The sequence below is a fragment of the Sinohyriopsis cumingii genome, chromosome 15 (assembly GCF_028554795.1).
Source record: "Sinohyriopsis cumingii isolate HCF-2022 chromosome 15, ASM2855479v2, whole genome shotgun sequence".
Lineage (NCBI taxonomy): Eukaryota > Metazoa > Mollusca > Bivalvia > Unionida > Unionidae > Sinohyriopsis > Sinohyriopsis cumingii.
In genome coordinates, this window is record NC_142975.1 from 2,038,310 (window position 1) to 2,053,785 (window position 15,476).

The window sequence follows — 15,476 nt, forward strand, 5'->3', positions numbered from 1 at the left end:
CTGTAGGATGTAAGCAAGTTGTTAGGTTAGCTTGGATGTCGTGCATTAGTTTGGTTCTATTTATCATACGGAGGTTTCTCGTAGTAGCAGATAAATGTGGAGGGTTTAAATCTCCAAGAATAATCGGGTTGCCACCTATAGAATTTCCATAGTCCAGGAGATTCGGAAACTGCTCCAAAATGAGAGAGTCAGCCAGCTTGTTTTTTCTACTAGGATGAGGGCGGAATAGGCAGAAAAAATGGACTGACCTTTCCTCCAGTGTGAGTGTGGTTTGGACTAGTTCAAACGATGTGTGGTCGAAATTGAATGTTGTAGTGTGGTTAAGACGTTTTATCATGGTGTTCTTTGTGATGACAGCAATTCCACCTCCGCGAGAATTACGGGGAAACGACTTGGTGGAGTAACCAGTGGGTGTTAGATCCGCACACTTGGGCTCATCGCCTGATGTTTTTAGCCATGTTTCTGTCAGGAAAAATATTTTGAACATTTTGGTCGTTGATAAAATTCACTATTTCTGTGCGCTTTTCCGGTGGTCCTACTGACTGGTCATTGAATAATGCAATGCGCAGAGGTATTTCTTGGATAGTTGACACAAAGGTTGACGAATTAATAGGGATTTGAATTAGGTTATCTAAATTAACGGCCGATTTTTTTTTTTAAATGGTTGTGCCGAAATAAGGGAGATAACTGGAATTCTTCTTCCTGTTCTACGCCGGCCAGCTTTGAAACATTTTTTTTCTTTCGCTTCTGTTTACATTTAGGTAATGATGAATGTAGTCCCAGTTCGTTTAGTCTAGAGCACAATGTAGTGTGGAGAGCCAAGTAGCGATCATTTAAAGCAATTAATGAGGGTCCATCGTAGCATACACGGGCTGACTGGCGAGTATCACGTGATGGCGGTTTGTTCAAGAACAGTGGAGCAAGACAGCATTTTTCTACCTGGATAATCAAACGCTCGGGTCTACTGTCCTTACACTCCTTGTTGAGAAGTACAGTCAGTTATAGCAATGGCGCGTACAAAGCAAACGAGGACAAAGTAGACTGAAAATCCTTGAAGCGAGGTAGAAAGGAACATTAGGTTTGTTCATACTAACATATATTTATAATTTAGATATTTGCATTTACCAAAACATTTCAATTTCTCTGCACCGCTGCACATTATTAATCCCGGCTGGGTTTATATGTGACAGTGCAGAGTGAGTTGAATTCACTTAGTATTTGGAGCAACATTTTTGTTTGCACCTTATGTTAAATGTATTTTGCTTTATTGTAGTTTCACTATAAGATTTAGAGAAAAAGAAAAAGGGGTTGACAGGCTCTAAATCACACAATCAAATAGATAAGATTTTGATATCGCACTAATATTATCGTGTAACCCACGCACATATTTCAAAACAAACAAAATAAAAAAAAAAAAAAAAGGAAAACAAAATGGATCCAGAAGGTCAAACTGAACCAGTCAGATCGAAGATCAGGCAGTATTTTCATACTGAGTATGAAGATAACAGGATGATAGTGAACCACCCGGCTGGGTGTCAAACCATAGACTTTGAAGGCGCCACCAACCCGCCACGACAAAGCGAAGTTTTGATGGCACTTCATCATATGGGGATGGACATAGGGAAGATTGACGCCCTACAAAACGGAGGACTCAATAAATTCGTGATCTATCCAAAAGGAGGAATACCGTTATTACAAGAGGGAGAAATAAGTGTAAAGGGGATGACAGCCCAAGTTTACAAAGCTGCCCCCTTTATAAGAACCATGGAGCCACGATTGACGGAAATCAACGTGATGGGACTTCCCATGGAGGTGGATAGCCAAGAATTGGTGGATAAGATCAAAAAGAAGACGGGAGTGAGTGTAGTCACACACAAAATGGCGACTGTGTGGGGCTTTGCCCCAATCAAGTCAGGAAATAGACTTCTGTATGTCAGCAGAGAAGATGCCAAGAAGATCCCGATCTTCTTCTATGTTTTGGGCTTCCGATTGAAAACATGGTACAGGGGGAGCGAACAAGATCGAGTTTGCCCCCTGTGCCACCAAAAAGGTCATGGACCTAGAGATTGTCAAGGGGGAATGGAGAGACCCAAAAATCAAGAAGAAACCTATGCCAGTAAAGCATCAGAACAAGGGCAGAAAACCGCACCCCTGCAGCCAAAACAACAACAACAACAACAACAACTACAAAAGCAACAGGAAGAGATCCTCAATCTGATAAGACAGGTTAGAGAGGAAAAAGAAAAAGAAAGAGAAGAGGAATTACAAGGACTACCCGAGCTAGAGATCACAAAAATAGAGGGGCACAAGACTTTGGAGTGGGAGAACTACCTGAGCCCAAACAAAACGGCAAAAGCGGGTGTACAAATTGAAGAAGAGATAACGACACAAAATAGATTTAGTGTCCTAGAGAACATACAACTAGGAGATAGCCCACAGACAGACACCCCTTTGACATCGACGCCCATGCCCAAGAGAAAGAGGGCGAAAAGGAACTCGGAAGCTATATCACCACAGGAGAAGGCAATACAACGGAAGAAAAATAAACAGGGAAAGAAAACTATAGAGGCCGAAATAGAGAAAATACAAGAAGAAGAAGACTCAGAACTGGAAAGCGAGGGAGATGATATGGGACGAAATGAATCGGAACTGGAAACGGAAAATGACACGGAAATGGAGAAAGAGAACGTAATTACAACAACAACAACAGAATCGATACAAACCATGAACACAGAGTCAGAGAGTACAATCCAAACAACAGTGACAAGTGCAGGGGAAACACAAAATAGTACAAATACATCAGAGGGGGGTGGGGAAACCAGTGCCCCTCCTACAGACATTTCACAAACAAGTTTATAACACAAGAATTATAATAATTTGTTAAATAATTTAGAATAATAAGGAAAAAGCGACACCCTGGAAGAGACAAGAATGGAAGGAAAAAACTTACAATTCTTGTCTATAAATATAAATGGTATAAATAGGGAAAAAAATTTTAAATTCCCTAAAGATCTAAATTATGATATATTGTTAATACAAGAGACGCATAACGGTTTTAAAGACAATATAAAAATAATAATGGAAAGTTACCTAAATGGGATCTTATTAATTAGTGATTACGAACACACAGATATTAAAGGAGGGGTGGCAGTTCTAATCAAAAATAAAAAAGGTTTGACATGGGAAAGAATAGAAGTAGATAAAGTTTTTAACGGTAGGATGATACATATTACAATAGAGGATGTGCATATAATTAATGTATACATGCCAGCAAATAGGGAACATAAAAAAATATTCTTAGAGAATTTAAATAAATATATAGAGAAATATGCAACAGGGAATATAATTATAGGGGGCGATTTTAACTGGGTGGGAGAAAATATAGATAGGGAGGGGGATCTAGCGCCAAACGATATTAGGATCAAACCGGATATGGACTTTTTTATCAAAAAATATAAATTAACGGATGTGTACCGAGTACAGAATTTATTAAGGAAAGAATATACTTATAATTATAAAATAAATAAAGGAAGCCGCTTAGACAAATTTTACTGTAACAACTATGATGAAAATGTATACAAAGAATCGAGTATCACAAATTTTAAAATATCAGATCATAAACTTATTAATATGACTGTAATCTTTAAAAATAGAATAAAATGGGGGCACGGAAGATGGATGATAAATAATTCAATTTTAAAAGATACAGATTTTATACAAAGAGTAAAGAAAGAGATAGAAGATTTTAAGAATAAGGAATATGGTGATATAATATTAGAGTGGGAAAAACTTAAAGCCAAACTAAAAAAACTAGCGATTGAACACTGTAATTTAAAAAATAGGAAACTGAAAACAGAAAGAGAAGCGATCAGATACCAACTACAAAAAACAAATGCTAAGGATATAGAGACCAATTTAAAAAACAGATTGGAAGAAATAAATAAAATAGAAAGTAGGGGTAGAGAAATTAGGGCAGGGAAATTTACGGGGATATATAAAAAAGCAGAGGGATTATATAAAAGAGAAGAGAAAAGAATGGGGGGAGATAAATTTATGGAGAGGGTAAAAATCAACACAACAACAACAACAACAATAATAGAAAAACAGAAAGTTATGGATCATATTAAAAACTATTATGCAACACTGTATACGTCTCAAAAAATATCAGAGAATGAAATTGATGATTACTTACAAGATATACCATGTGAAAAAATTAATGATGATTTTAAACAAATATGTGATGACTTTATATCACAAGAAGAAATTTTAGAAAGTATAAATGCAATGAATAAGGGAAAAGCTCCAGGGGGAGATGGACTCTCTGCTGAATTCTATATGACATTTTGCAGAGAGCTGTTGCCCATTCTTGAATGGTTATATAACAATATATTTTTAAGAAATAATGAAATGTCGGAAACGATGAAAGAAGGGATTATCATTTTAATATATAAAGGCAAAGGGGATAGGGAAGAACTAAAAAATTGGAGGCCCATCTCCCTCCTTAATACGGATTACAAAATATTAAGTAGAATCCTAAGCAATAGGCTAAAAAAGGGGATAGGTGGAATAATAAATGTAAATCAAACGTGTGGGCCCAAAAATAGGGACATACAAAATAACATATTAAGCATAACTGCAATTATAGAACATGTACAAAATAAGGGACAGAAAGCTGCTATGGTACTTTTTGATCAAGAAAAAGCTTTTGATAGAATAGAGCATATCTATATACAAAAAGTCCTGGAAAAATTTGGCTTCGGAGAACCTTTCCGGAAATGGACAAAAATTCTATATAATAACATTACTTCAAGAGTTCAAAATAACGGAGCCATGACAGAACAATTTGACATTAAAAGATCGGTGCGGCAAGGATGCCCACTATCAATGCTATTATACGTGATAGCAATTGAAATGCTCAGTATCAGTGTAAAACTAAACAAAGGAATTAAAGGTATAAATGTTCCAAATATCAAAGAGGAAGTGAAAATGTTACAACATGCAGATGATTGCACTAACTTTTTAGAGGACCCGAAATCCTTTGAGAACCTTATAAAGGAATATGAAAAATTTGGAAGAGCATCGGGGTCAAAAATAAATCATGATAAAACAGAAATTTTAGAGATAGGCAACTGGCGCGGTAGGCTTTCCAGCATACCAGCCCATATGTTTAAAGATACCGTTAAAGCACTTGGTGTGTACTTTGGCAAAAATGAAGAAAAGGAAAACTGTAAAAAAATGGAATGTGAGATAAAAAGAAATATCGATATCTGGGCACTTCTGCCGTTATGTTTAATGGAACGGGCACAGGTGGCCAAAACATATATGTATACAAATTTGAACTATATTATGAAGTCTACTAACATAAGTAACATAATTTTAAATAATATAGATAAACTTATAATTAAATATATATGGGATTTTAAATTACATTATGTTATAAAAGAAACATTATACAAGGCAAAAGAATCAGGGGGAATAGGGTTACCAAGCCCCATAATTTTAAAAGTTACCAATATATTAAATAGATTTAAACGACTGAGTGACGAACCTAAATTACCATGGGAGGGGATTTATATATATTGGTTTGGTTTTGTTTTGCGGAACAGGGAGGGAATATATAAAAATAACAAATTAATGAAACTTTTAGAAACACCTAGAAAATTTAAGAGTATAAGAGATCTATTAATGAAATATAGGGACACAAAAGAATTTTGGGACCAGGACGAAAAACTCTCATATAAATGGATTCGGAATGACATAACCAAAAATATACTAAGTAAAGTTGAACGAGAAAATTTATATGTGAACTGGAAAAAGGCATGGGGGCACTGGTCACAATTAGGATCTTTAAAAATACAAAGCCTCGCCTTCAAATACATGCATGATGCGTGGTTGACGGGAGAGGTTGCAGCGAGACGGCACATGGTCGGAGTGCCGCCTAAATGTCCGCTGTGTAAAATAGGAATATACAATAAAAAACACGTTATGTTACACTGTAAGGAAACAGAAGCTGATAGGAATAAAATAATTGATGAAATTAACTTAAAGAGTAAATTTAAACCACAATGTATATTATATCTTGATGGTGACTTTAGTAAAGCAACTTTATATAAAATTTCAAGTTTTATTGTTAATAATATTAAGAAATGTGGCCCAATTAAATTTTAACATAGGGAATACCTCAAGAGGGAAAGTACAGATAATGATGCCATGGGGCTATGTCACATGGCGCTACGCGAAGTGAACAGGCCCATGGCAGAATCTGGAAAGGAACCCCTCTTGTAAATAAATATATAAAAACTGAATCTCTATCCTTTCTATCACTAATATCTATAAAATTTTTTGGAATTGAAATTGAGTTTTAAACTTAAATTTAAATTTTAAAAAACTTACCTGAAATTTTTTTTTTTTTTTTTTTTTTTTTCCCACTACGATTGAAACAATTTTGAGATATTTCTAATTAAAAGATAGACCTGCTCCACGGGGGAAAAGCATAATAATTAAAAAAAATGTGAACCCTTCATGGAGCTCAGTCTAATCTAACCAAGAAAGGTGATTTATCACATACATAAGAATCAATAAGATTAAAAAAATAAGGGGATATCACCTTTCTTCAAAATTCAAAACATATAAAAAGAACTTCCGTTATATAATATTACGGAATATAATAGGAAAACTCATGCACTACAAGAATCTGATCCAACAAGCTATCCCAACAAAAACACATTATAGCATACATAACCCATAGCACAAACATATAGCAAACATGGGATGTAGGAGACCCTAGCAAGGTCACAGAGGAAACGAAAAAGAGGAAGTTTAACCGAGAAGGATAATCAAAATCACTCACGGAGATACTCCTCTATAGAAACACTAGGGATTGAATAAATACCCGAACTCCTAATTTCACGTCACAAAAACGATGAAATAATACACAACAACATATCTGGGGGAATACAAAAACACATAAATAATTTATGTAATTAGGAATGGGGGGGCATCTGTCTGGTGCCCCAAAAAGAGAAAAAAACTGAGAAAAAGTCTAATTGTTTTCGTTTCCAAAACAAGGAGATGAAAAAACAGATACGAATTTAACAGCCAATACATAATGAACATAATATCGAAGATGAAAACAGGCAACAAGCACAAATATCATGAAAACGGCACTAACAAACGGAACAGCTGCTTCAAGCCGGTTAAGCGATAGCGGCCATCTTGTCCCACCGCTGCCACCAAAATTGTAACGTAGTCGAGCTAGCACCCTTTGAGACTGAATTGGTATATAAGAAATAACAAACACATATGCGAGAGACAATAAAAAGATGTATTATTCTCACAAACTAATGATGAGGTAACATGACATCAAAATAAATACAAAGGTACATAATATGGATCCAATGGAAAACTATGAAGAAGAACAGATATAATTATTTGAAATATTCAATAATTATAAAATTGTCTCAGATAATTAAACACTACTATGCTTTTTGTCTCTATGGTCAACCAATATGCTGACCTTTCCCTATATAGTCAAACACTAATGGCATTCTTATAGTCAAACACTAAAATGAAATTTCTATATATATGTCCAATGTTTACTTGACATTTCATATGCCCTTTGACCTGCTTCCTGGCTCGGTCACTTCAACCATCCAGACTTTTCATGCACATATACGTTGGCACTTTCCTGGCGGTCTTTCATCACTATTGCTGCGGCCTCTGGCTACACCTAGTCAGTCCGCACACAGTTATCCACACCTAGATACTCATACCTACTGATGAATTCAAGCATTGAGAAGAGGATTATATTATATTATAGTACATTACATTATGTTATATATTATATTATATTGCATTATATTACATTACGTTATATATTATATTATATGGCATGATATTATATTATGTTATATATTATATTATATTATATTATACTATATTGCATTATATTATATTATATTATATTATATTATATTATATTATATTATATTATATTGCATTATATTATACTATATATTCTCAAGCATAAGTGGATTGTTTTACATGTGTAAAAGGCTGCAATAAACATATACACTGTTTGCTTAGTATATGAACACACAAAAAGAATGGATATAGAATGGTTGGTTGTCATGCATTTAACGTCAGCGTATGATTGTCTATACATAGCAGCCAGTATGTGAAGTAGAGGAAGAATCCAGGAAAGTTCCGGGAAGAACCACCAGCCAATGGGAAGCTACTGACAAGCTTTCTCACATAGCCACATAGGCCAAGCCCGAGACTCGAACCCACACCGACAGAGGCGAGATGGCAATGATCCGTAATGATGAGTGCTTTAGACCTTTCAGCCACTCGGGGCCCCGATAGAAAAGTAATTTTAAAAGGAGAGAATAATAATAATAATAATAATAATAATTCTTGCATGCTTAAGTTTATATATATATATATATATATATACACACACACATTATATGTATACACAAGCCTACTGTACATATACACATACATATATACACACCTACATATACATATGCACACAGGAACATATACATATGCATGCACTTATGCAGCATATTAAGCAGAATGAGGTACATGCAGCAAACAGATGTTTATGTGTTCTCTATCTTAGGAAATGTTGCAAATAATTAGTATTATTGTCTAGATAATACAAATGTTTGCACATGTTGTACTGTTTCATACTGTTTAGCAATGTACGAGTTATTTCATACTAAAACCATTGTGTAATGGCAACGAGAACACTATATATGGTATTTGTTGTTGTTGTTCTAGGGTTTAATGCCATTTTTCAGCACAAGATAGGCTATACATGGTAGCCAGTATAACTGGTGGATGAAGAACCCTGGAAAACCCAGGGAAGAACCACCAAGCCACGAGAAGCTACTGGCAGGCTTTCCCACGTACCCACGCTAGCCGAGCCTCGGACTCGAACCCACGCAGACAGAGGTGAGATGGCAGTGATACGGAATGGTGAGTGCTTTAGACCACTCGGCACTCGGGGCCCCTTGTATATGGTATGAAAATGACATTTTCATAATATGGTTTTATACATGTATGTTCATAGCTTGGCAGCTCTGAGTTTAGTAAATTTTGGACCTAATTTGGAGTTTTTGCTGTCGCATTTCTTCTTAGCAAACACATGGTTTTATACATGTATGTTCATAGCTTGGCAGCTCTGAGTTTAGTAAATTTTGGACCTAATTTGGAGTTTTTGCTGTCGCATTTCTTCTTAGCAAACACACATCCATCCATTGTCCAAAAAGAAAATTTCCTTATTGTTCCATTTGATTTTGAGAATGTGTATTTGTTCATAGCTTCGTCTTGTTGGGTCCTTGGTGATAAACAGTTTGGTACTCTTCTGATGTTTCTTATATTTCAACACATTGTTTTTGGTCTTATATGACTGGAATTTAACAGTAATCTGGTATATATTGCAATGGTCACTTTAGTCCTATAATATTGGAATGCATCAATTACCTGGGAACTATTGTAATGTTCACCCTAATCCTTTATGATTGGAATTTAACAATAATATGGTATCTATTTCAATGGTCATCCTGGTCCTGTATGATTGGAATTTAACAGTAACCTGGTATCTATTTCAATGGTCATCCTGGTCCTATATGATTGGAATTTAACAGTAACCTGGTGTCTCTTTCAATGGTCATCCTGGTCCTATATGATTGGAATTTAGCAGTAACCTGGTGTCTATTGCAATGGTCCTCCTGGTCCTATCGATTGCAATTTAATAGTAACCTGGTGTCTATTGCAATGGTTGTCTTGGTCCTATCAATTGCAATTTAATAGTAACCTTGTGTCAATTGCAATGGTCATCCTGGTCCTATATAATTGGAATTTAACAATAGTCTGGTATCTATTGCAATGGTCATCCTGGTCCTATACGATTGCAATTTAATAGTAACCTGGTGTACATTGCAATGGTCATCTTCATAGCACCTTGGATTATGATGAATATATATAGCATTTAGAGTTAAACTTGAGCCAAGTGTTTGGTTAAAAGATTTCAAAATGGCATTGTCCGTTTGACTTTGGTCTCAGAAAAGTACAATGTGACATTGAAGACACAATACGTTTTAAAATCATTAATTTTCTCACTTAGCATTCTTATGATAGAATTCTTTTTTGAGATCAAGGTGGTTGAGTTTTGCATAGTAGATACTAAGGATGTTCCTCTAAGCATTTAATTTTATTGTCCTGTTCAGTGATCACATTCGTCAGAGGCGAGAGTTGGTCAACGAGAGATTGAATTGTAGATGGTGCCATTTACTGAATCAATTAGTGATGGTAGATGTTATTTAAAACAAACTGTTTTGTGTAGAATTAAACTGTAATGAGAAAAAATCAGGCAAGTTAAAGGAATATTTTGGTGGATAGCTTGCACCATTCTTGGAATACTTCAACTTAACAAAATGAATTCTGTTTTGCTATTTATGCTCAATTGGCCCAGCAGCAATACCATCAATACATCAAGTTTACTTTTTTCCTTCTTTTCAATTTCTCCACATTAGGATTCGAGTATGTATTTATTTTCTGCAAGATGAAAAATATGACCTGCACTATACTCTATTGAATCAAGAGTTTTTACTTTCTCACTCTTGTCTCACTCTTTGGCATTAAAACATTTGGTTTCAATCACTGTGTACAATTTCAGTGATAGAGTATCAAATTTGTGATGTCATATTTTATAACTCAACATTGTCTAACTCTGTGTGTGTGTGTGTGTGTAAACATAATTTTTGTAATCAGAACACCGAGCCTCTTAATAGGCTGTGTGGGTGTAAAGCCATTTTGCAGCACATTATAGGCTATATATGGCAGCCACTATATTTGGTAGAGGAAGAGCTTGGAAAGAAGACTCAAACTTATGCGGACTGAAGTAAAATGTCAGTGATCTGTACAGTTGAATGCCTTAGACCACTCTACAACCCATTCTAACTGGTTCTCTTATTTTGTAAAGCCTGGTTCTCTTGTCTTGTAGAGTCTGGTTCTCTTACTTATCTAAAATTGTCTGGTTCTCTTGTTTGATATAATCTTATCCTCTTACTTTAAGCCTCATTCTCTTGTGTTACATAGTCTGGTTTTCTTACTTGTCTAATATTGTCTGCTTCTCTTACTTGTCTTATATAGTCTGGTTCTCTTAACTTTCTTATACAGTCTGGTTCCACTGAGGTTTATTCTTTGGATGCCATTTTATGGTTGTTGTTGTTGTTGTAGGGTTTAACGCCACTTTTCAGCACAAGATAGGCTATACATGGCAGGCAGTATTAATGGTGGAGGAAGAACCCGGAAAACTCCCGGAAAGAACCACCGACCCATGAGAAGCTACTGGCAAGCTTTCTCACATAACCACATTAGCCGAATCTGAGTCTGGAACTGACGCAGACAGAGGTGAGATGGCAGTGATCTGTAACGGTGAGCACTTTAGACCACTCGGTCACTCAGGGCCCCCATTTTATGGTAAAGGCCACACTACTTTAAAACAACACATTTCACATATGATGTACTTTGCAAACTAATGTGCACTGTATACATAAACTGCCTTGAAAAATATTTATATTTTCACATGTCCATGAAAAGCCAGTTAGCTTCTTTCTGAAATTTCAGGGCTGCAACATGCTAAATTTTGCAAAAGTACAATTATACATGAAAATTTATGGCTTTACAATACATCTTTGTTTAACCTTGATATTTGTCTTGTATGGCTAATTTGCCATCAACCCTATTACATTTAAGGTGAAATATATTTAGTTTTTCAGTATATTATTTCTTCTTACCTCTAAAGCAAATGAGACTGTCATATATTAAAACCTCAAAACTGAATGTTATGTGTCAGATTTGAAGACATTTCCATGCAAATGAAAACTGAATATTATGTGTTGACTTTGAAGACATTTCAGTGCAAATGCAAACTGAATGGTATGTATCAACTTTGAAGACATTTGCATATGCAAATGCAAACACACCAATTACATTTTCATAAGGAGTATACAACTTGTTTACTAAACAAAAGAAAACATTTGAACAAAGTTTTTAATCTTTCACAACAAAATCACATAAATGAATAGTGTCTTGAAACCCTGATTATTAATCTTAATGGACGAGGATTTGTACCAGGAGAATTTCCACATGCACAAATTACGTCTTTGAAAAAGACTGAACAAAACATCTACTTCTTGAGAAAATCTCCACCCCATACACACAGGAATATGAATGAATTAAATGATGTGTTTATTAATTATTGTCTAATATTTTGGTAATTTGCTAAAGCAACAAGTACAGCAGAATATGTGTAAGCATCACATGACCAAAATGGAAAGAAACTGCCAACCTCTGAGTTGTAACCATTAAAGTTCAATGGGGTCATCATTCCAAAATGAGGTTGCTTTAACATTGTAGTGTATTCTTCGTCAGTGACATATCCCCGCATAGCAAGAATGAAAGTTGGAGTTGGTGGAAATTTGGTGTCAGGAAAAGTAGTTCCATTGAAATATTCTCGCCTATTTGCAGGGTATGGAAATGGCATTGACTGAAATGCAATAGAAATAATTAAGAAAATGAATTTAAAAGTATGTATGTATGTATGTGTGTGTGTGTGTGTGCATTCATGCATGTATGTATGTAAAACTATGTATGTATGTATGTGTGTGTGTGTGTGTGTGTATGTATGTGTGTATGTATGTATGTATGTAAAACTATGTATGAATGCATGCATCCATGTATGCTCCCAACCTTCAGTTGTGATGAAGAACCAGGATTTTTCCTGTTTTAAAGCAGTTATATATGTCTTAGACTCTTATTCCCTTCATTCATTAAGTATCCTTTTTGCTTTTGCAAAAGAATTGTCCATTGCAACAAATGGTCTCATTTTCTTCCTATGTTTTAAGGAGGAAACTTGCATATGATCCGACTATATCTACAGACCTGGAAAGCAAGCTTTTGGAGTGTTGTCTGTTGGATTTGTTTGGGACAATGTTTCTTCATTTCCTTTCAAGGAGGTGGGGGGGGTGTGGGACTGGTGATGTAGCAAAATGGGAAAGAATGATAATATGTTTCAAAATGGCAAAATGTAGGCATTTCTTTATAAGATTAAACTCCATAAAATATATTTCAGTATTAAAGAGGTGATAAATGAATCTAAATTTTTAGGTAGCAAAAGGTACGGCTATTTAGAACTATATTACAAAGCAGGAAATACACAGTCCCAGAACAAATCAATAGCTCTGGGATCCTACTGCTAACTTGGTTTGATCTCAAGGGAATATGTTTCCATGCCTATGCAAAACATTAAATCAGGGCCCTACTACTCACTTGGTTTTATCTCAAGGGAATATGTTTCCATGCCTATGCAAAACATTAAATCAGGGCCCTACCACTAGCTTGGTTTGATCTCAAAGAAATATGTTTCCATGCCTATGCAAACCATTAAATCAGGGCCCTACCACTAGCTTGGTTTGATCTCAAAGGAATATGTTTCCATGCCTATGCATAACATTAAATCAGGGCCCTACCACTAGCTTGGTTTGATCTCAAAGGAATATGTTTCCATGCCTATGCAAAACATTCAGTCAGGGCCCTACCACTAGCTTGGTTTGATCTCAAAGGAATATGTTTCCATGCCTATGCAAAACATTAAATCTGAGATCCTACCACTAGCTTGGTTTGATCTCAAGGGAATATGTTTCCATGCCTATGCAAAACATTCAATCAGGGCCCTACCACTAGCTTGGTTTGATCTCAAAGGAATATGTTTCCATGCCTATGCAAAACATTAAATTGCATTAGTGATCTGGAGTGGTTTGGTGACCGATCAAAGTGACATTAATGCACCACACAGTGTTTAACACACCAAGCAGTATCAACAAGAAAAAAATATGCTTTATATGAAATTTGACGGTACTAACTTTTGAAAAGGTGTTAATTTAGCTTTTAAAAGTTCAGCAGTTGTGATTGTTAGGTGTGGTTAAAAAGTTAGAATCTGGAAGGCTCTTGTTTGTAAAACAAAACTAAAACTAAATTTGAAACTGTTTGGACACAGGGTATCTTGTAAGTATTTGTATGCTGACATCTACTATAATTTTCTTAAAACTCACTGTAGCTTGTGGTAATATCTGAATCTGACAAAATAAAAGTACAATATTGCAAAAAATTGAATGAAAATGATAAAATTCAATATTTTAAATTCTGTATCTCAGTGCCAAGACTACTGTATCTTTTTCCACTCTGATAGGTTTTTATAATGCCAATCCTGTCCCCACCTAAATATTTGGCGACTCTGACGTTTATAGGTCAGAGGTCACTCAAGTGCTTCTATATCTGGATAAGTGAAACAGATTGTGCATGGAGTGAGCAGTTTTATATTGTTCAACTAGTTTTGGATGTCCCAAAATGGCTGCTTAGCATGTTAGGTTTTTCCAGCGGTATTAAAGCCTGTTCAAAAATAGACACATCGATCATTCCATCATGCAGCTGGATGAAGTTAGTTTTGATCACCAAGAGGTAACATTTTTCGTAAAGTCCTGAAAACCTTAAATATAATTTGTCAACAGTGAAAACCATATTCTGAACTTTAGTGTTCACATAGCACAATATGGTGTTGGAAACAGATTAGGTCACAATTGGATCATTGTTGGCATTATCTGTTGCAACATATGTGGTATATTCTGGAACAGGCAAATCACAAAACCCATACAACTTTTTTGTATTCTTACAACTATATCTAAGGTTATATATCTACTTGAATGAAATGGCTGACCAATAATCCGAATGCAAGAGGTCAGGTCCAATGCAGTGGTGAGAATGTTTTAATGCTTTTACCTTTCATTTAAAAATGAAGATTTATAGAATGCAAAGAAATTTAATAAATATTGCCAAGTTTTCTTCTCTCCCTGACTTTTCCATATATAATATGTGTTATGTAATACATTTATATAATACATATATATATATATATATATATATCACGTACATATAATACATATACATAAAAAATACATATATTTACACCTTTTCCTAAATATAATACATACATCTAAGCCTTTTTCTATACATAATACATACATCTATGCCTTTCCTAAACTAGAATACATACATTTACACCTTTTCCTGATCCAGAAAAGAATGCATTCCATGGTTTGTACTCCCCAAGCAGTGTATGGATGTTAAGCCAATCAACTGCTCTTGCAGTCATAGTTTTCACGTGATCTGGTGTGTCTGCAAAAAAGGTGTGTTAAGCCAGATTGTTTTAGCAAAGAAAATGGTCAAAATGATTACCCGCAATGTTTTCTCTACATGTATAACAACAAATGTTGATTTCAAGTCATTATTATTAATTACCTTCAGATTCTTGTCCTCTTGACTCCATCACGTACTAGCAACACAAGGTTTCATATAATAAAACTGACTTGTATTACATCTATTTAGTAAATAAGAATATGTGTGTG

At 35.1% G+C, this 15,476-nt stretch overlaps 1 protein-coding gene across 6 annotated transcripts in view; it reads right to left on the reverse strand.

Moving 5' to 3' along the window:
• Nucleotides 1-7,305: 7,305 nt before the first annotated feature.
• Nucleotides 7,306-15,476, reverse strand: part of LOC149781120 (uncharacterized) — a 65,921-nt gene continuing 57,750 nt past the window's right edge. For 3 of the 6 annotated variants that reach the window (XM_089935223.1, XM_089935222.1, XM_089935221.1), the window contains exons 8-9: nt 15,125-15,246; nt 12,053-12,562 (exon numbers count right to left, since the gene is read on the reverse strand). In XM_089935223.1, coding sequence (XP_089791349.1) covers nt 12,272-12,562; nt 15,125-15,246 — 413 coding nt within the window. In that variant the 3' untranslated portion in view covers nt 12,053-12,271. Of the gene's footprint in view, nt 7,776-12,052; nt 12,563-15,124; nt 15,247-15,476 lie in introns of those variants that run through there. The other 3 variants (XM_089935225.1, XM_089935226.1, XM_089935227.1) reach the window with 3 other exon arrangements.